The 23,166-nt window shown below is 45.0% G+C and overlaps 1 protein-coding gene across 1 annotated transcript in view; it reads left to right on the top strand.

The window, feature by feature from the left end:
* Window positions 1-9,010: 9,010 nt before the first annotated feature.
* CYP7B1 (cytochrome P450 family 7 subfamily B member 1) overlaps window positions 9,011-23,166 on the top strand; it is a 337,341-nt gene continuing 323,185 nt past the window's right edge. Inside the window, exon 1 of the mRNA XM_073631707.1 lies at window positions 9,011-9,352. Within this exon, the coding sequence (XP_073487808.1) occupies window positions 9,261-9,352 (92 nt within the window). The 5' untranslated portion in view covers window positions 9,011-9,260. The remainder of the gene's footprint in view (window positions 9,353-23,166) is intronic.

The following is a 23,166-nucleotide window of genomic DNA, read 5'->3' as shown; positions in this document are numbered from 1 at the left end:
CGCTTTTGGGCTAAAAATAGCGCCTGTAAAACGGCTCCCCTGCAGTCTATGTGAAAGCTCGAGTGCTTTCACACTGAGGCGATGCGCTGGCAGGATGTTAAAAAAAAGTCCTGCAAGTGGCATCTTCGGAGCGGTGTATACCGCTCCTCCACCACTCCTGCCCATTGAAATGAATGCGTACCGCTGCCGAAGCACCTGCAAAGCGTTTCGGCAGCAGCGCTTCAGGGGCGCATTTAACCCTTTCATCGGCCGCTAGCTGGGTTATAAGCGCCCCGCTAGCTGCCGAATAGCGCCGCTAAAATGACGGTAAAGCGCCGCTAAAACTAACAGCGTTTTACCGTCAACGCATGCCCGCTCCAGTGTGAAAGCAGCCTTAAGTAATAAGTGATACAGAAAATTTTTTATATTTAAACATTTATTAAACAAAACAAACCTCCAATCAGTTCACTTGTATGTATAATTTAGATTAAAAAAAAAACTAACTATCTTAAATATTAAATACACAAAAACAGGTAATCAAAACTTTTGGACGAAAAAAAATGGGCTAACTTTACTGTTTTTTTTTTTTTTTTTAATTTCATTAGTGTATTTTTTAAAAAAAAATTGCGTTTGAAAGACCGCTGCGCAAATACCGTGTGACATAAAATATTGCAACAACCGCTATTTTATTCCCTAGGGTCTCTGCTAGAAAAAATATAGATAATGTTTGGGGGTTCTAAGTGATTTTCTAGCAGAAAATACAGGATTTTTACTTGTAAGCAATAAGTGTCAGAAAAGATTTAGTCTTTAAATGGTTAAACTGAGAACTTCTCCACGGAGTTCAGTCTATTGATAAAAGAACCTGAAAGAGATACAATGTATCTTCTTATCAGACTTGGCAGGCTGCCCAGAGGAGGAGAGAAGAAAACTTGCATTGACTTCTATTACAGAAGTCATTTGCAAGTCCCGCTGAAGGTATAATCGGCTTTTTTTATCAGCACAATCGGCCGATGCCAATTAAGTCAATAAAGCCAAATATCGGCCGATATATCGGCTGGCCGATATATCGGTCGACCTCTAGTGACCATATGCAGAAATTATTTCCTTTCATTTTAATATATGCCTCCTACAATTCCTGAGGAAGCAGACTAACTTCTGCAAAACACATCAAATAAATCCTATCTCTATTGTTGATCAGCTGTATATGCTTATATGCTTGTGACAGAACTCACTGTCACTGTGTGTTTTGGAGGGGGCTGTGGGTTGGCCTCCTACCCACAGATTATGGCTCAGCAGAGAACGAGAGACTTGGGGACAAAATGGCATTGGGATAATATAATGAGGTCTCTATGTAAGTTGCATCCGTTCTCCCCCATCCCCCCTCTTGTTATTGTGTTTAATTATGTTAGGTCATGGCACGTAGACAAAAGGTGTGGAGACACATCCCAGTGGACGATGTGTAAGGAAGGGCTGCCTGCTTATTATAAAACCTTGGGGTGTTTCAACTATAGTTGTTTGAATATACAAGTGTCGAGTTTTCATTGGTTCTTCCTTGTCCCCTTCCCCCTCTATGACAAGGCTAAGGGGAGTGTCTCTAACTGTGTTTAAATGTTGTACTTAATAACAAGTTTATGCTCTGCATGTTTAACCCTCAACACCTGTATGATTTGCCTCGTGATTGGGGGATTAAGGGCTGGTTATAGCGAGTCTGCCGGCTGCAGGTGGAGAACAGGAGACACAGGTCTGGTGGAGGTGCCCAGCCGAGGTATCCGAGATCGGTTACAATGCTTATATACAGTAACTCACAAAAGTGAGTACACCCCTCACATTTTTGTAAATATTTTATTACATCTTTTCATGTGACAACACTGAAGAAATGACACTTTTCAACAATGTAAAGTAGTGAGTGTACAGCTTGTATAACAGTGTAAATTTGCTGTCCCCTCAAAATAACTCAACACAGCCATTAATGTCTAAAACGCTGGCAACAAAAGTGAGTACACCCCTAAGTGAAAATGTCCAAATTGGTCCCATAATGTCTATATTTTGTGTGGCCACCATTATTTTACAGCACTGCCTTAACCCTCTTGGGCATGGAGTTCACCAGAGCTTCACAGGTTGCCACTGGAGTCCTCTTCGACTCCTCCATGAAGACATCACAGAGCTGGTGGATGTTTGAGACCTTACGCACCTCCACCTTCCATTTGAGGATGCCCCACAGATGCTCAATAGGGTTTAGGTCTGGAGACATGCTTGGCCAGTCCATTACCTTTACCCTTAGCTCCTTTAACAAGGCAGTGGTCGTCTTGGAGGTGTGTTTGGGGTTATTATCATGTTGGAATACTGCCCTGCAGCCCAGTCTCCGAAGGGAGGGGATAATGCTCTGCTTCAGTATGTCACAGTACATGTTGGCATTCATGGTTCCCTCAATGAACTGTAGCTCCCCAGTACCGGCAGCACTCATTCAGCCCCAGACCACGACACTCCCACCACCATGCTTGACTGTAGGCAAGACACACTTGTCTTTGTACTCCTCACCTGGTTGCTGCCACACACGCTTGACACCATCTGAACCAAATAAGTTTATCTTGGTCTCATCAGACCACAGGACATGGTTCCAGTATTCCATGTCCTTATTCTGTTTGTCTTCAGCAAACTGTTTGCAGGCTTTCTTGTGCATCATCTTTAGAAGAGGCTTCCTTCTGGGACGACAGCCATGCAGACGAATCCTCTAAAATATTTTATTTCTTCAATAGCATAAATGGGTTCGTATCTCTTTAAGAGACCCTCCGTTCCACACGTGGGTATCCATAGTGTAGTAAGGTGAACATTCTAGAATTTATTAAAAGAAATTTAAAATCAAGCCAATATGTTTTTAAAACTGAGTAAAGCAGCTGCAAACAGCTCCACTTCTTCAATGATTGTGCAAATCACTGTGATACCCTTTATGTGGTTTTAAATATGTTTGTAATAAACAATATTTTTAATTGATCTTAAAGGATAAGTTCCCCTTTTCAGACCGAATTTCACTTTTCATAATTAATAAAAGCATTTTCGAATGCCATTTCTGGCCCAGCTATCCCAACGTACTTTTCTCTGACTTACCTTATCCACGGAAGGTTTAAAATCTTGTCCGTTTATTTGTATATTTAGAAGGATTTTCAGATTCCATCACTTCGGCTAGGTTCACACATGTCCGATGCAAAGTTGTCAACGTGAATTTCCAAAGCAGCTGTTCAACGGTTCAACTGAGATTTAGATGTGGCTCAGATGCAAATTTTTGGAGCCGGTGGCCGCCATCATCTTTAACATTAGCTGTTTTTTAAAGAGCAGGCTGGGAAGCCGACCACTGCGTCCTTAACAACGGATGACTCATCAGCTGTTAGTGGGGTTCCCGGTAATGAAAAATCGTGAAAGTAATTGCATGAGGTCCCCCCTAATCCATACTAGGTCCTTTCTGGTCTGGTATGGATTTTAAAGGGAACCCCATGCCAAAATGAAAAAAAAAACAATGTGGGGTCTCCCCACAAATCCATACTAGACTCTTAGGTCTGGTATGGATTTTGAGGGGAACCCCCCAGGCCAAAATAAAGAAAAATGGCGTGGAGTCCCCCCCCCAAAATCCATACCAGACCCTTACAAGAGCATGCAGCCTGGCAGGCCAGGAAATGGGGGGACAAGGAAGGGCCTTCCTCTTGAACCATACCAGGACACATGCCCTCAATATGGGGGGGTACCCCAAAGCACCTTGTCCCCATGTTGATGTGGACAAGGGCCTCTTCCCCACAACCCTGGCTGGTGGTTGTGGGGGTCTGCAAGCAGGGGGCTTATCGGAATCTGGAAGTGATGTGAATAAGTATATTGTACCCCTACTCATTTACCGAAAAAAATGTCAAAAAATAAATAAAAATATAGAGACAGCTTTTGACAATTCCTTTATTAAAAAACAAAAACAAAACAATGTCCCCTAGTGTAGATCCATTGTCCACCGCCAACCCATTTGCCTACTCCACTGACTGACAATGACAGTGGCACCGCCCCCTTGTGACATTATCGACTGCTGCATGCTGGGTCAGTGAGGTCACGTGGGGGTGGTGTCACCAGGCGATGTCGCTGGGTTGCCCCACCCCTTACCTATTTAAGAACTGTCAGACTGTGGAGCAGGAATTGTCAAAAACTGTCTCTATTTTTATTTCTTTTTGACACTTTTTTTGGTGAACGAGTAAGGGTACAATGTACCCCATACTCATTCACATGGTGGGGGGGCAGAATCTGGGGGCCCCCTTGTTAAGCAGGCTTTCAGATTCTGAAAAGCCCTGTAACGTGCCCCTTGCTCGCTTGGTTCCACTCTCCCGACACTCCTCTGCAGCTATTGAATCAGATTGCAACGTCTGATGGTTCGGTCATCCAATGCTCCGGGATTAGAACTTCAGCTATGTGCCGTTCTAACCCAGTTGTGATAGCTCAGAACAAACACCAGGCAGGCTGTATGTAAGTTCAAACATGAATCTCTTTTATTGCAATATACAGGCTCTTTTATACACTAAAAGTGGAGGTGCATACCTCCGACTCATATTACTCTAACAATACAGCTGTAACCTAATTAACCTAATTAACATGAGCTAATTAACTAATCCCTTTAGACAGCCTAGATGACTCAGACATGACCTTTAGGCCAGACTGGCCGTCTTGTAGTTCAGAAAATCCAATCAACGTTATCACAATAGCAGAGTTAATTAAACACAAACAACAATGGGGATCTAATGACTCTTAGATCCCATAGTAGACTTATTTACAATACACATTTTAGCAGACAACAGACAGGCAGGTGTTGGAATTTACATCAGCATCTCCTAACAGTATCTGTCCCAGCATTATGAATCAGCCACTATTTCTAATATGGCAAATCCAGGGTCCCCAGAGTCTGTGTGTCCTGGGGGACCAGGACCCGAATCCACAGTAATACCACCTCAAGGGTCCCCAGGCATACAGCTCACAAAGAGCACCATTCCCCCAAATGCAAGGTCCCACGATCGATTGGCAAGAGGCTAGCATACAGTCCCCTCCAAAAGTCTCTCTCCCAGCTAGGTCTGTCACATTTCTCCCCTTTCGGCAGGAGACTAACACAGGAGGAGACACCAGACGGGTTGACTCCGAAGTTAGTCAGTAGTTCCAGTCCTCTAATGCCTGCACCCACACAGTACCCCAAATAAATTGTTCCAAACAAAGCATTACTCACCCAGCCAACCTCTGCCTCTCTCATAAGAACATATCTGCCGCTGGGGAGAGGCCTGGACTGGCCCTTCTCCCTGGAGTCCTTTCTGCCGCTGGAGAGAAGACAGGGTGTCTGGACTCACTCCGTCATGCTGTTGGGGATCTGGGCCAACTGCCCAGCATCCCTGGGGTATACAGGTGGAGACTGAAGTCCCATCCACCTTCACAGGAAATCCATCCTCTGTTAGTTGAGGGCAGAGGCCAGCAGTACTTGGCCCTGTTGCCAGCCCTTCTGCTGGAAACCCCACACCATCTGCTCCGGCTAACTGTTGGGGAGGGACAACACACACCTCCTCTCTCTTCTCCCCCTGTATCTGCTGCTGGGAAGTGATTGCCACCTTCTCACCCTGAGCCTTCGAAACTGCCACAGGTGTGGGGCAGAGGTCTTGGACCCTCTGTCCGGTTGCCAGCGCTTCAGCTGGGGAAGTTCCTTGTAACTTCACAGATACTTCTGTTGGTGCTGGGCAGGGCACAGTAAAGTTTGGCCCTAATAACAGCTCCTCTTCTGCTGGAGGCTCACCAGGTTGTTCTTCCTCAGCAGAAAAGTCTATCAAATCCCCTGTCTCTGCAACTGGTGTCTGGGGATAATAGTTCACCATCTCCTCTCCGTGGAACCCAGAAGATGCTATCAGTGCTGAGCAGAGGTTAGCAGAGCTCTGCCCTGTTGTCAGCACTTCAGGTTTGGGGACGGCAATCTTCAGATTTTCCACTGCCGATTCTCTGGCATTCTGCTGGACAGGCACATTCCTCCATCCAAGATCATCCAATGCAGAAACAGGTTCATCAAGGTCAGTCATCACTTGCTGCATCCGCCATAAGACCTCCGCCTCCATAGCTGTGGGGGCAGGTTGGCAAAGCACACTGTTACTCTGCCACATTGTCAACTCTTCAGCCAGGATTTCAGAGTTGTCAACTGGTATTTCCTGATAGTCCAGGGCAAAGGGAGCCCCACCATGCTGCTGAGCAGAGTCTAACAGCTGTCTGTAGGCAATCTCAAGCTCCCATTCCTGAACGGCCAGAAACTCCAAATCTTCCTGTGCCCAGTGCACTTCCGCGACATTCAGTCTTTGCTCTTTGTGCTCCATTATTTCCTCCAAACGCCACTCCCGATCACTCCCAAAGTCAGGGGCCCGGGACAGCCTCCAGTATAACAATCCCAGGCCATCGTAGTCAAAGCCTTCCGTGGGGCTGTCATCCGCTGTCCACGGGCACACTTGGGCTACATACCACTGGAGGGCTCTGTAGCTCTCGTCCAACCGCATTTCTGCCCGGATCAGCCTGCTTAACTCGGCTGTCCACTCCCCCAAAAACAGCATTCGCACTTCATACTGCGACCAGTACCTCACATGGACGGAGGGGAGAACTTTTCCCTGGTATCGCTGCTCACGAGCTAGTGCTTCCTTCCAGAGTACACAGCGGATAGAATCAAACCATCCTAGCAGGACCTGCTCTGATACTGGTCCTCTGTGCTGTATCTGCTTCTCTCGCAACCTCCTTCTGAATTCCTCATCCATGGTGGCTGGTATTTCTCTTCTCCTGCTATCCTGCTACCTTGGATCCAGGTGATGGTTTGGATGTGTTCATGGCAAGGAAGCACGATCCCACCATTCCCACCACGGCTCTCAAGTAAGTCTTTCAGCGTGGCTCTCCTGCAGGCTGGTTTGGAGTGTCCCAGTAACTGGAGAGCAAATCCCACAGCTGCCAACCAATGTAACAAGCCCCTCTGCTCGCTCGGTTCCACTCTCCCGACACTCCTCTGCAGCTATTGAATCAGATTGCAACATCTCATGGTTCGGTCATCCAATGCTCTGGGATTAGAACTTCAGCAATGTGCCATTCTAACCCAGTTGTGATAGCTCAGAACAAACACCAGGCAGGCTGTATGTAAGTTCAAACAGGAATCTCTTTTATTGCAATATACAGGCTCTTTTATACACTAAAAGTGGAGGTGCATACCTCCGACTCATATTATTCTAACAATACAGCTGTAACCTAATTAACCTAATTAACATGAGCTAATTAACTAATCCCTTTAGACAGCCTAGATGACTCAGACATGACCTTTAGGCCAGACTGGCCGTCTTGTAGTTCAGAAAATCCAATCAACATTATCACAATAGCAGAGTTAATTAAACACAAACAACAATGGGGATCTAATGACTCTTAGATCCCATAGTAGACTTATTTACAATACACATTTTAGCAGACAACAGACAGACAGGTGTTGGAATTTACATCAGCATCTCCTAAAAGTATCTGTCCCAGCATTATGAATCAGCCACTATTTCTAATATGGCAAATCCAGGGTCCCCAGAGTCTGTGTGTCCTGGGGGACCAGGACCCGAATCCACAGTAATACCACCTCAAGGGTCCCCAGGCATACAGCTCACAAAGAGCACCATTCCCCCAAATGCAAGGGCCCACGATCGATCGGCAAGAGGCTAGCATACAGTCCTCTCCAAAAGTTTCTCTCCCGGCTAGGTCTGTCACAATCCCCCTGCCTGTCGACCCTCACAACTGTGGGGAAAAGGCCCTTGTCCCCAGTGACACCCCAAAGCACCCCCCCATGTTGAGGGCACGTGACCTGGTATGGTTCGGGGGGGGGGGGGCGTTTGCTCGCCTGGCCTGGCCTGCAAGGCTGCATGCTCAGACAGGGGTCTGGTATGGATTTAATTTTTGGCAATCTGTACCAGGCCTGGTATGGATTGGGGGAGGGGAAACAGCATGCTATTTTTTCACATTTCTTTTTTTTTTTATTGCCAGCAATTGTTTAGTTGACTCCCCGCTGACAGCTAATAAGTCATCCATTGTTAAAGATGCAATGGCCCAGCTTCCCAGCATGCTTCTTAACAACCAGCTATTCACTGGTTGTTAAGGATGCCGGCAGCCTCCCACTCTTTAACGAAAACGATACTGCTCCTAAACACTAAATATTAGCGTTTTCATCCAGCGTTTTTTTCAGCAGTTTTTGAGCGTCTAGTGTGAGTCTAAAAGTGAATTCTGTATTTTTAAAGTTGCTCATTAAGTATAATTAAATCAGTGCTCACCACCAAATGGAATTTTGGAAACATTTTCTTTTGCTTTGGCACATGTTCTCCAGGGCAGTGTTTGTAAGCCAATCACTTTCCTATAAGCCTAGAAAATTGCCACTAATGTTTTTTTTTTTTTTTTTAACATTCAGCTCCCCCTGACTTCAGCAGAGCTGGTATTAAACTTTCGTTGAGTTTGTGAATCTGAACCCCAGGCGTTCGGCTCATCACTAGCACTTATACGCTGTCCAGTCAAAGAAATTGTGAAACTACTACATACCTCCCAACATGTTGAGATGGGAATGAGGGACACCTACTTGCAAATGTATGTAGGCATAGGACACCCCTGGCACACCCCCTTAAAGGAGAATTAACCAAAAAAAAAAGTTAATTAAATCCACAAGAACTTTTTTTTTACCACTACTATTCCTTTATATTGGCTGTTAAAATTGACAAATGCAGCAATTTAGAATTTGGATGAAATGTTTAGCATTGGGAAACACTTTTTAAAAGATAAAAAGTGCATTTTATATACAACTATATAGATGAGACCAAAATGAGGGACAAATGAGGAGGAAAGAGGGACATTGCTCCAAATCAGGGACAGTCCCTTCGAAATCAGGGACAGTTGGGTGCTATGGAACTACAAGATCCAGCATACTGTTTCTGGTTCTCAGTGAATTTAGGAGAATGTTTTGTGTGGTAAGCTCTCGCCTGATTAAAGTTGCAACACTTGGCTGGAATTTCCCTGTGTCTGCCTCTTATGGAGCAGCAGCAGGAATCATAAGATCCAGGGAGGAGTTTCTCTGTGTGATCCATGCTGTCTCTGCCTCGCCCCTTCATAAAAAAAAAAAAAAAAAGGTAGAGAAGAAAGTTTTGCAGTGACATGCAGTAAGTAGTAATACCCAGAAATAAGGATCAGCTGCAGAAAGAGCAGTGCCTTGTGTAGCGGAAGGGGAAGGGGCGCCTCAGACCACAATGACATTCTCCATCCAGCTGTTGATCGATGCCGTTGTGCTGCTGACAGTGACAGCCACATTCTTGCTGTTTTGGGCCACGAGGAGGAAGAGGTACGTGTGTTTATTCCACACAGCGTATTATGGTTTCAAAGACCAATCACTTTTCACTCTAGCTCTCACCTTAATACATAGGCTTCCCTTCCACGCCAAGCTGGCCTCACACTAACCTATTGCTCTTTTTTGTTTTTGTTGAATATAGTAGTAACATCAGGGATAAGAACAACTGCTGGGAATAGCCAGAGAAATAAGTAAATCGTACAGGAATCTACAGGCTCTGATGCACTAAATGGGGATTAAATAAAGGGAAATGTGTCTTTTTTTTTTTTTTTTTTTTTTTTTTAGTAAATACAGCAAATGTTTCCATTACAAATGTTTTAAGTGTCGTGAACGAGTCGCAACAAATTTCCGCAAACCTTACCATATACTATACAACCAGATTGTACAATCTCCTTTAGCCCCCGGGCACACTGGTGCAACTTGTCATGTGACTTAATAGTTTAAAATCGCACGACTCATTGCACACTATTGTCCGCAATGGAAGCTGTCAAATCGGTGCGACTCCAATGCCATCGGAGTTGCACTGATTTTGAAAGTAGTTCTTGCACTACTTTTTGCAAATTCAGGTGCGTCTTGCATAGACATCTGTGCATGAAGTTGCACAGATGTCTTCCAGATGTCTTGACATGCGGCTTAGAAATCATGCAGCTTCAAGTAAATTTGCCGCATGGGCCCGAAGGCTGAGGCCCCATTTACACTTGTGCGTTTCCACACGCATGAAAAAAAACAACGTCACGTTTGCAGTGCCAATAATCCTTAATGGCATCCCAAATGCGAACAGCAGATGCACATTTTGTCCTGCTACAAAACGCATGACAGACACAGTAAAATGCGCTATAAAAAATTGCGAGAAGCTCTACACCTGAAAAGGTTCAGAAGCTTCTTTAGCATGTTTGCTGCGCAAAGGGGATCCCATTCTAGTGAATAGGCTGCCCTATGTGCAACACGTGGAAATGTGCGAAAACTGCGCAAAAGAAGAACGTGTAAAAACGCTCGTTCATGCTACGCTAGATGCGAATAGGGCCTTTGATACTAATCAAATGAATTGCATGGGGTGGAATCGCGGTGATTCTGCCCGCGTTCATGTGTGAATGCAGCCTAAAGGAGATTGGGCAGAAAATTGTCAGCTGAGCCAATGAGATGTCATCACTGTTCGGGTATTCTGACAGCTGGCGGGGCTTGCTGTCAAAATACAATAGTCACAGCAGGAGATTCATCCATCCGAGCTGAGTAGGGTGGATGGGGGAATATGTTTGATTATTTCTGTTTAGCCTATGTGTGTATGGCTAGTCTAACGCTAAGGCTGCATTCACACATAATCACTGGTGGAATCACCACGATTCCACCCTGCGATTTTAAATGGCTGCAAAACGCTTGACAAGATTACGATGCCCAATACTTCTAATGGCACCCCCATCATGCCTCGATTGTCGCATGATAAATCACGTTGCAATCGTGGCAAATAGCCACTGTCGCCCCAAATAAATTCATGTTCTTTTTCGCTATGATTCGACGCAATTGCAGCGCAATATACCGCGCGACAATTGCAGCAAAACCGCTGCGCGATTGGGGTGCAATTAGAAGTAATGACATCGCAATCACGCCCCCTGTGTTTTGCAGCTATTAGAAATCGTGGGGTGGAATTGCGCGATTCTGCCTGCGTTCATGTGTGAATGCAGCCTAAAGGAGATTGTACAGAGGTTGTACAATCAGATTGCATAGTGTATGGCCACCTTAAAGTGATGTGTGAGAATTTCTATTGTCTAATTACATCCACCAAAATAATTAGGCTCCAGTGTTCTAAAACTTTCACCATTACCACAGTGTTGTAAATAGTGTAGTGAAGAAGGGTGGGCACTGCAGGATGGAGAGGAGAGAAGGGGGTGTGTGTGCATGGACTGACAGCAACTATCATGCAACAAATTAACAAATTGTCATGTGACACTTTTATTACCAGTGAAGTCAGTTCCAGATCAGTTTCTCCTCCTCAGCTCCTCCTCAGCAAACTACACTCCCTTGGCCTCTGTGATTCTGCTTTATCGTGGTTCTCATACTACCTATCTCAACGCACTTTCAATGTCACTTACAACTCCATCTCCTCTACTCCTCTTCCTCTCTCTGTTGGGGCACCCCAATGCTCTGTCCTTGGGCCCCTCCTATTCTCGCTCTATACCTCTTCCCTGGGCCAGTTGATGACCTCCCATGGCTTCCAATACCACCTCTATGCTGATGACACCCAGATCTATCTCTCCACTCCTCAACTCACTCCCTCACTTACTGAATGACATCTTGGTATGGATGCCACACCAGTTTCTCAAACTCAAGCTTTCTAAAACTGAGTGTGTAATATTTCCTCCTTTGCGGTCCCCCCCCCATGATTTTACCATTAAGATCAACAGCACAACCATTGGTCCCTCCACACAAGCCAGGGTGTTGGGTGTAATCCTTGACTCTGACCTCTCCTTCAGCCCCCACATCCAATCACTGGCTAAATCCTGCCACCTTAACCTCCATAACATCTCCAGAATTCCACCCTTCCTGACTAACGACACCACAAAGCAACTTATTCACTCCTTGGTTATCTCCTGCCTTGACTACTGCAACTCTCTCCTTAATGGCCTACCCTTACACAGCCTATCCCCCCTTCAGTCTATTATGAATGGTGCTGCTAGACTCACACCTCACTAATCGATCCGTGACTGCTGCTCTTCTCTGCCAATCCCTTCACTAGCTTCTCCTCCCCCACCGTATAAAATTCAAAATATCACAACATACAAGGCCATCCACAACATCGCCCTCAGCTACATCATAAACCCCATCTGCAGATATCGCCCAGATCATCTCCTCCGCTCCTTCCAGGACCTCTTGCTCTCTAGCTCCCTTGTTACCTCCTCTCATGCTCGTCTTTAGGACTTCTCCAGAGCCTCTCCCATCCTCTGGAATACCCTGTCCCAGTATATCTGATCAGCCCCTAACCTGTCCACCTTTAGGAGATCCCTGAAAACTCACTTATTCAGGGAAGCCTATCCCACACCCACCTAACAACCCCATCAAATAATTCCCCGCATCTATTACCTTTTGTACCACCACCCCCTCCCTTTAGAATGTAAGCTCTACGAGCAGGGCCCTCCTGTCCGTTCTGTATTAGGCTGTAATTGTGCTGTCCCCCCTCTACATTGTAAAGCGCTGTGTAAACTGTTGGCGTTATATAAATCGTTATTAATAATAATAATAATACTAATAATGTTTCTTTGTAACACTGGGCTATTGTCATGATTGGTTCAGTTCCTTTCCACAATTGCAACTATTTTCCAGCAGAATTGTAATTCAGTTTACATTATACACCACTCCTCCACCACCCCAAAGATGCTGCTTGCAGGACTTTTTTTAACGTCCTGCCAGCGCAGCGCCCCAGTGTGAAAGTACTCGGGCCCTCACACTGGGGAGCATTGAGAGATGTTTTTCAGGTGCTTTACAGGTGCTATTTTTAGCGCTATAACGCCTGAAAAATGCCTCCAGTGTGAAAGGGGTCTAAAATGTATAATAGTTTGTATATAATTAACCCCTTCGCGCCTAAGGGTAAAACAAATGTAAATGCCTAAGCACAATTTTGCAACTTTGACATGTGTTAGTAAAACTGTACATATCATCACAACTACTTTGTGCATCCAGGTGGATTATACTGTGTTTTTTTTCAGGACAAATTGGGCTTTCATTTGGTGGAAAATACTAACAAAATATCTCCGGATTTTTCTTATTATCAAAGGAAAACTAGTAAAAAAAAAAAACTTTTTTTTAAAAATGTAGCTGTATATTTCTTGCTACTACCATAACCTTTCACCAAAGAACATCCCAAATTAAATTCTTCCGCTCCTGACGATTGCAGCAATACCACATATGTGTATGTTAGATGTTGTATATACCGGTAGTACAGCCCAGAAACAATAGTGCGCATTTTGCTTTTTTTGTATCCTACCTAAACACACTGACACTAAGGCAACTTTCACAATGAGGCGCTTTACAGGCGCTACAGCGCTAAAAATAGCACCTGTATAGCGCCTCTCCTGTGTCTCCAGTGTGAAAGTCCGAGTGCTTTCACACTGGAGCGGTACGATTGCAAACTGCATCTTTACAGCGCTATAGGAACGGTTGTATTCACCGCTCCTAAAGCACCCTTTCCCATTGAAAATAATGGGGCAGCGCCGCAAACCCGCCGGCAAAGCGCTTCTGCAGCATTTTTGTTTTTGTGTCTTCAGAGTCCATTCTAGCTCTCATCTGAGCTGGCAGGCATTGAAGGTGTGAGTTTTTTTATCCACCTAATAACTTATTCATCACAGACTTACAGACTATATATTGGTGGTCATATCACCATCTCATTAGGGTTTTTTAGTGTGTACAACCCCAGATGGAGTGCGCCAATAATGTATGTTTATTGTATATTGCTTCTCAGGACCCCCCCAGACTTCCTCTATCTAAGTTGATTAACACTGGCTCTGACTGGATAGACTGTGCCCAGATCTAGTGGAGGTTAATGTTTATGCTTCAGATGCCTGAAGGACTAATTGAGTGCTGGCCCAGCTAATCAGTATAAAAAAAACATAAACAGTCACACAATACTTGGGGCACTTTCACACTGAGGGCGTGGCGGCAAAGCACTGCTAGTTTTAGTGGCGCTTTACCATCATTTTAGTGGCGCTTTTCGGCTGCTAGCGGGACGCTTTTAACCCCGTTAGCGGCTGATAAAGGGTTAAAAGCGCCACCACCGCGCTTTGGCAGCACTGCCCATTTATTTCACCTAAACCCCCCCAAAGATGCTGCTTGCAGGACTTTTTCTAGCGTCCTGCAAGTGCACCGCTCCAGTGTGAAGCTGGAGTGACAGGAAAGGTGCTTTACAGGCACTATTTTTAGCTTAAAATGCCTGTAAAGCGCCTCACTATGAAAGTGGTCTTAAAGTGCTTTTAAACCCAAACCCAAAAATGTATTATATTGAATCTTACCAGTCATTAGATGTGGTGGCTGCATCTGTTGTGTGCTGCCTGAGCCTGCTGTTACACCGTCCAACCACCGGTGTGCGCCGGCCCAGGCTGTTGGGCTGAGGGAGGCTCTGTCAGCAGGGAGGGGCACCCCATGTAACCTGTATGGGCTCGGAGCAAAGGGAGCACTGAGAGTGCCTCCCCTGTACATCTGAGAGCCCTGCCATGGACCACGTAGAGCCCTACCCTTGACCGATGAAAGCCCCGCTCCTACCATGTAAAACCCCACTTCCTACCGCAGAAAGCCCCACCCCCTGACCTATAAAAGCGGGAGGTGAGACCGCTGGCCCGGTAGGTCTTTCTGCCAATACACACTGCCCTGACAGTAGACTCACTGTTATGCTCATTTCCTGTGGTCGCAGCCGCAGCCTCTGGTCATTCCCTGTAGTCGCAGCTGCAGTCTCTGGTCATTCCCTGTAGTCACATCTGCAGTCTCTGGTCATTCCCTGTAGTCGCAGCTGCAGTCTCTGGTCATTCCCTGTAGTCACATCTGCAGTCTCTGGTCATTCCCTGTAGTCGCAGCTGCAGTCTCTTGTCATTCCCTGTAGTCACAGCTGCAGTCTCTGGTCATTCCCTGTAGTTGCAGCCGCAGTCTCTGGACATTTCCTGTAGTCACATCCGCAGCCTCTGGTAACTCCCTGTAGTCACATCCGCAGTCTCTGGTCATTTCCTGTAGTCACATCCGCAGTCTCTGGTCATTTCCTGTAGTCACATCCGCAGTCTCTGGTCATTTCCTGTAGTCACATCCGCAGTCTCTGGTCATTTCCTGTAGTTACATCCGCAGTCTCTGGTCGTTTCCTGTAGTCACATCAGCAGGCTCTGATCATTTCCTGAAGTCATATCCGCAGTCTCTGATCATTTCCTGTAGTCACATCCGCAGTCTCTGGTCATTTCCTGTAGTCACATCCGCAGTCTTTGATCATTTCCTGTAGTCACATCCGCAGTCTCTGGTAATTTCCTGTAATCCATCTGCAGTCTCTGATTATCTGTGCATCTGGCTTGTGGCTGCGGCTACTGTGACATCAATGGGCATGTTTAATGGCGACACCGTGAAGCTAAGCATTGATGTCACGGCAATGTGTAGTCAACAATGCAGCTGCTATGTTCATTCAGAGGTAGGTGGTCAAGGGGTGGTTCTGTTTATTCATCCTCTTTGAGTCCTCGCTCAGATTGACTGCGGCTTTAAAATCGTGCAACTTCATCTGAAATCGCAATGATTTCAAAGCAGCATGTGAGCGCTACTTCAGGTGTGACTTGGAAGACATCTGCTTCATGCACAGATGTCTATGTAAGTCGCACCTGAAATCAGCATAAATAGTGCAGGAACTACTTCTTCAAGTCAGTGCGGCATTTGAACATGGCCATTGGCAGCAATAGGGTGTGACTTGTCATGCGATTTGACAGGTCAAATCTCACAAGTTGCTCCAATGTGAACAGGGGCTTAGGCCATTCTTATACCCAATGTGGTCATGCCCACTACACTCTGCGGCATGCTCAACAGAATTTGTTTTTCAACTGTATCCCAGGAGGGCTGGTATTTTGCCACACTGCTGTAATCTCTAGCAACCAATCAGTGAGAGGTAATAAGCAGTAATCTATCACTACCAAACAGTGAGCAGTAATGTGCAGTAACCCCTAGCAGCCAATCAGTGAGCAGTAATGATGTGCAGTAGCCTCTAGCAACCCATCAGCAAGCAGAAATGATGTGCAGTAGCCTCTAGCAACCCATCAGCAAGCAGAAATGATGTGCAGTAACTTCTAGCAACCAATCAGCAAGCAGAAATGATGTGCAGTGACCTCTAGCAACTAATCAGTGAGCCGTAACATGTGCTGTAACCTCTAGCAGCCAGTCAGTGAGCCGTAACATGTGCTGTAACCTCTAGAAGCCAGTGATCAGTAATGATACAATGTAACCTCTGGTAACCAATCACAATCGCTGCCTGATCTGCCGCAGTGAACTGATTTTGAAAATGTTTGCCCAGGGTCCATTTAATTCTAAAGAGGGTCCTGGCTCTCGCTGCTCTGCACCTGCACCTCATTGCCTCCAGGCTCCTTTATATGATCTTATGTCTTCTTGACTTGTCCAGCCGCAGCCACCAGGACAGGAGGCAGCACTGAGCAGAGCGGGAGCAGCCGGCACCTAACCGCCCACCAATCCTCTCTATTTCCATTGGCTCCGCCTCCTTGCAGTGCCGCTTCTCACCTTTGACTGCCGCTTGGGTGAGAAGTTGGACCCTCAAGGGTGCTGTTAGCCACCAGCCTGCCACGTTGACATGTATGTGGATGATGTTCTGAAGTGCTGCTGGCTGTTGCTGCTGTCCGTTGACCCAATCCACCCCAGGTCACTTGGTGTGTCCCTCTTTCCCTTGTGTCCTCCTCAGTCAGGCTAGCTTAGAACTGCAGTGCTGCAGAATTTCTTCCTGTCATTCTACTGGTATCTGAGATTGTGGCAACTGCTGGCAAAGTTGGTGATTGAGGCGCTGGATTGAGTCTTCCATAATTGCTGCTGTGTTAGCCTGTTAGGCACATGTAGCGATTTGGGATCATGGGCAGAATATTGCTGTGATTCTGCCCGCAACCGCACCCTGATTCCAAATCACACTGCAATGCTGGCAAAAAGCAGCCCATGTGTTTGTGGTCCATTCATTTTTACTGGCACCACAATGCGGTGTCTTTTTGCTGTGTTTATTGAGTGATTTATCGCACAACAAGCTTTACAGAACCACACTGTGTTTTGGTACCACTAAAAATGAATGGAAAGCAAACACGTGTGCCGCGTTTTGCCAGCATTGCAGTGTGATTTGGAATTGCGGACAGAATCACAGCGATTCTGCCCACAGTCCCAAATCGCTACATGTGAACAGTCAGGGCCTAATAGGCTAACACAACAGCAATTATAAATGACTCAGCATCAGCATATTTTATAGGTACAAGGAAGCACAGGTTTTGTTTAACCATGTCCCTTAAGACCCTCCCACTATCATGCTTGGCCACACCCACTTTTTTGCAGCGGTGCGCTGTACACTCCGCAGGACACTGCTGTCATGCCCCTCTTTCTTATGCTCAAAAGTTTATAGGTATGTTCTGTATGTATGGACTCTGCACAGTACCTTTTTTCTTATCTAGTATCTTGGGTTAACAAAAAATCAGTGAGTGTGCCGCCTTCCACAAGATGGTGCCCTTTGCACCCGCCCAGTAAGATTGGCTATTACAGTGCACCACCCTGTGATAGGCAGTCCAATGGCAGAGAGCACTGGTCCGTCAGGTTTTTTTCATTTTTCGTTCAGCCAGTACCAGGCCTTAGACTGGACAATAGCCAACCTCACTGGACAATGTTCATAAAAACTGGAAAAAGACAAAACTGAAATCAGGTTCGATTTTCAAGAGGATCTGAGAAAATAGAATTAAGGATGTGATTGCTTACTATGAGCAACACGTAGCTTTTCCTTATTCCAGTCTTGAAAAAAGGATTTGACGCAATTTGTTTTGTTTAAAAATACTTTTACTTAGTACCTGCTTCTGAACCCCCCCAGAACAAAAAAATTATCTACGGCCCTGTCCTAGCAGCCTCTTGGGAGTATTCCAGTCAGGCTTTGGGAGGTGCATAAATGCATACACCTATAGCAAGGGCATTATTCAACTTTAGTCAAAGCCGCAAAACTGTTTTGCCGTGTACACACGTGCGGACTTTTCGACCGAACTGGTCCGACCGAACAAATCCGTCAGACAATGCGATCGTGTGTGGACTTCATCGGACCTTCAGCGGACTTTTTCTGTCGAAAATCAGACAGACTTTAGATTTGGAACGTGTTTCGGACTTGAGTCCGATCGAAAAATCCGTTCGTCTGTATGCTAGTCCGACAGATTCTAGTCCGGTCGTACGTCATCACGTTCAAACGACTGGACTTTCGAGCGGACTTTAGTCCGTTTGTGTGTGTGCAAGTCCGGTCGTTCGCAAGTCCGACGTAACTCTGTTGAAAGTCCGTCAGAAAGACCGTCGGACATTTGATATTGAAAGGTCCGTCCGTGTGTACACAGCATAGGTTTTTATCTACTTGCAGTTTTTTGGTAAAGGTAAACTAACTCTTTAAAAGCTAAGAAAATATTTTTGGTACATACACTAAAGTCTAGTATACACAGGCCAAATGTCTGGTGGCATCGGCCAGTTCAATGGAAACCAGCTGGAGCCGGTCTGACAGAAGTCATAAGGGGCATGACCAAAAAAGGTTAGGCGATCGGCTCCTGACCAGAATGTTCTGGCGGCAGGTGGAGTTGCCCCCCCTGTCAGAACGCAATAGCACAGCAGGGAAGATTGCTGTACTAACATTGGATTTTTTAGTACAGCGTCTCCTTCTAGGCTGGATTGAACACAAAAAAATAAAACTGTTGTGTACTAGAGTTTAGGGGCAAACGTTCAGCCCATCCCTAGTGTTAAATTCTACTTGTGACATTTCTGCAGGCTACTATAAGTTTATTAATGTTAGCATATCTTTGTATGTTATTACAATGATAACGCGTACACGTACCTACTTGTCATTCATACAGCCCAGGGTTGAACAATGTGAGGAATTCCAGAACAGAATTAATCCTGAAAGAAAGATCAACAGACAGAGAGAAAGTACACACTAAATAAAAAATAGATTTATTCATAGAATCTATATACAAAAATTATGCAACTAAAGTGAAAACTGGCACAATAAGTATGGCAAACAAATGATGAAACAATTGAAAAAGAACACACAGGAACCAGAAAAAAGGCTACAGTATATACAAGTGATGCATACCATGTTATATAGAAGACCAAGTCCAAGTAACATAGTGACATACACTATATTACCAAAAGTATTGGGACACCTGCCTTTACACGCACATGGCTATAATGGCATCCAAGTCTTAGTCCGTAGGGTTCAGTATTGAGTTGGCCCACCCTTTGAAGCTAAAACAGCTTCAACTCTTCTGGTAAGACTGTCCACAAGCATTAGGAGTGTGTCTATGAATATGTTTGACCATTCTTCCAGAAGAAGAAGGCCTGTCTCGCAGTATCTGCACTAAACCATCCCTAAAGCCGTGTACACACGAGCGGAATGTCCGACAGAAAAAGTCAGACGGAAACTTTTCATTGTCTATTCTGATCGTGTGTAGGCCTCATCGGACTTTTCATTTCGAAAATTCTGAAGGACCTAGAAACATGTTCTAAATATTAGGACCAATTCCTATCAGGAAAACCGCTCATCTGTATGCTGTTCTGACCAAAACGACGCATGCTCTGAAGCAAGTACGAGACGGAAGCTATTGGCTACTGGCTATTGAACTTGCTTTTTCTAGTCCCGTCGTAAGTGTTGCACGTCACCGTGTTCTGGACGGTCAGACTTGGTTGGACTTTGGGTTGACCGTGTGTAGGCAAGATCACTTGAATGGAATTCTGTCAGAGTTCTGTCGGGGGAAACCTTCGGAGTTTATTCCGACGCCAAAACCGGTCGTGTGTACACGGCATAAGGTGTTCCATCATTTGTGCAGGCCCTTGAAGTTCCTCCACCCCAGACTCGCTCATCCATAGCTTTATGGAGCTTTCTTTGTGCACTGGTCCAAATCATTTGATGGAGGGGGGATTATGATATGGGGTTGTTTTTCAGGGGTTGGGCTTGGCCCTTTAGTTCCAGTGAAAAGATCTCTTAAGGCGTCAGCATACCAAGACATTTTGGACAATTTTAATGCTTCCAGTTTTGTGGGAAAAGTTTGGGGATGGCCCCTTCTTGTTTCAACATGACTGCGCACCAGTGCACAAACAAGGTCCATAAATAAAGACATGGATGGGGTGGAGGAACTTGACTGGCCTGCACAGAGTCCTGACCTCAACCCGATATAACACCTTTGGAATGAATTAAAGCGTAGACTGCGAGCCAGGCCTTCTCATCCACATCAGTGCCTGACCTCACAAATGCTCTTCTGGAAGAATGGTCAAACATTCCCACAGACACACTCCTAAACCTTGTGGACACCCTTCCTAGAAGAGTTATAGTTATAGAGTTATAGCTGTTATAGCTGAAAAGGGTGGGCTAACGCAATATTAAACCCTATGGACTAAGACTGGGATGCCAATAAAGTTCATGTGCGTGTAAAAGGCAGGCGCCCCAATACTTTTGGTAGTACAGTGTATATCTGGCAAAATTTAATTCTGGACAACATAAGATAGCTAGGCATGACCTAAAGTGTAACTTTTTTTTTCTTTAGTTTTGTATAGATAGAGTAGAGATGAATTGATGAAAATCCCAAATTCTGGGCTGACATCAGAACGCTAATGGAGGAGTAATCCCAATCTCCCAATGGGGACACTAGTTCTGGTGACCCTGGTGACACACTGGGATTCACTTTGAAGTTATTTCCGCTCACTTCCTGTTTTGACTATTGTACAGAAAGTGAAGGGAAATCTCCCCAATGTGACACAGATGGCAAAAAAACGGACAGGACTTATCCTTCCATACGCTATTCAAAATTGTAAAAAATAAATGAAAAATGTTGCCTTTAGTAAACTTTAATATCAGGCAAAGATAGGTAAAGAGCAAACTAGGTAACTAAGTTACAACAAGGTAACATACAGGGTATCATTCAGGGGACCAGAGCACAGAGCTTACAGAATGCCAAGGCATTTGGCTGATCTTGAACCCGGGATAAACAGCCTACCAGGAGGCAGGGCCAGTTGCATCATATTTTCAACAATATAAGTCCAATACAGTTAGGAGACAAATGGAGTCAGAGAAAGCACCTGCTGACCATATTCACAATGCATCACCACCATCAGGTGAATGAGAAGTGTTGGATGATTATATACATTACATATACAGATGCTAACAGAAGATGCGGTGGAGCAGGTATCTATCTTTCACTCCATGCACTAAATTATTAACCACTAGCCGACCAGCGCATGACGATTTAAGTCGGCACAATGGCACGGCTGGGCAAATGGGCCTACAGGTTTTTCCCCTTTAAGATGCAGCATTGTGTGCGTGCGCCCGCCGCATGCTCCGTGACCGCGGGTCCCGCGGACTCGATTATCTGCCGGGACCCGCGATCGTGTCACAGAGCGGAAGAACGGGGAGATGCCTTTGTAAACAAGGCATTTCCCCATTCTGCCTAGTGGCATGAAAGTGATCTACTGCTCCCTGTGATCGGGAGCAGTGATTGCTGTCATGTCAGTGGAAGCCCATCCCCCCCACAGTTAAAACACCTCCCTAGGACACACTTAACCCCTTGATCGCCCCCTAGTATTTAACCCCTTCCCTGCTTCCCTGCCAGTGTGATTTATACAGTAATTAGTGCATTTGTATAGCACTGATTGCTGTATAAATGACAGTGTTCCAAAAATGGTGTCAAAAGTGTCAGATGTGTTCGCCATAATGTCACAATCAAGATAAAAATCGCAGATCGCTGCCATTACTAATAAAAAAAAAATAATAATAAAAATGCCATAAATCTATCCCATATTTTGTAGACGCTATAACTTTTGCGCAAACCAATCAATATACGCTTATTGTGATTTTTTTTTTTTTTTACCAAAAATATGTAGACGAATACATATCGGCCTAAACTGAGAAAGAAATTAGTTTTTTGTATATTTTTTGGGGATATTTATTATAGCAAAAAGTAAAAAATATAGCTTTTTTTTTTTTTTTCAAAATTGTCGCTTTTTTTTGTTTAAAGTGCAAAATATAAAAACAGGAGAGGTGATCAAATATCACCAAAAGAAAGCTCTACTTGTGGGAAAAAAAAGGACGTCAATTTTGTTTGGGTGCAACGTCGCACGACCGCGCAATTGTATCGCAAAAAGTGCTTCTGGTCAGGAAGGGGGTAAATCCTTCCGGGGCTGAAGTGGCTAAAGGGTAACTCCACTTTCATGGGGGAAAAAAAATAGCAAACAAAGAAAAAATAATATAGTGTGTACAATTGCGATACAAATCATATTGTAATTGAATGTTATTAAAAACGACCTTTCCTTTTTAATCTGCAGCCGCTGTAATTTTCTGTAAATACAATGCATTATGGCAACCTGGCGGTGTTCTGTATGTACTGACCACTCCCCAGAAACATCATTTCCTGCTTGTGTGATTGGCTCACCAATTTTCCCAGTAGTCTGCCTAATATACAAGTCAGATTTCAGGCATCCCCTGCAACAAAAATGTCATTTTTGGTGAGATATTTCCAATAGGAACTCAATACTTGGTCAGGGCTTCTTTTGCATGAACTACTGCATCAATGTGGTGTGGCATGGAGGCGATCAGCCTGCGGCACTGCTGAGGTGTTATGTAAGCCCAGGTTGCTGGGCTTCCATAACCAAAGTTCAGGACGCACTTATGCTCGGGCCGAACCGTTCACTCATCCCTAATCTTGACTACAGAGAAGGTGAGAATTAAACCCAGATATTACCTATTTTTCTATAGCAGCCATCTCTGAACACTATTATATTTGCCAGCCAAGTAAAGGAAAATAACAGCCATACATGGTATCTGTTATTCCTTATGTGATTATCAGGGGTTTAAAACAAGCTTCTATTATACTGTTAAGAGCATCATACCATGCCCTGGAAAAAGCGTTCATTGCCAAATCCCAAAAAAATCAACAAAAGGGTAAAAAAAGTTTACCACGTGGGGACTTTAGAGGCTACATACTCAAAGTGAGGTAACACAAGGTGATTTAAAATTGTACTTATTTCAGGTACTTATATAGCGCTATCAATTTAAGCAGCTTTACATACACATTGTACATTCACATCAGTCCCTG

The sequence above is a fragment of the Aquarana catesbeiana genome, linkage group LG05, assembly GCF_042186555.1.
Source record: "Aquarana catesbeiana isolate 2022-GZ linkage group LG05, ASM4218655v1, whole genome shotgun sequence".
NCBI lineage: Eukaryota > Metazoa > Chordata > Amphibia > Anura > Ranidae > Aquarana > Aquarana catesbeiana.
Note: the sequence above shows the minus strand (reverse complement) of the source record. Positions and strands in the feature narration are given on the sequence as shown.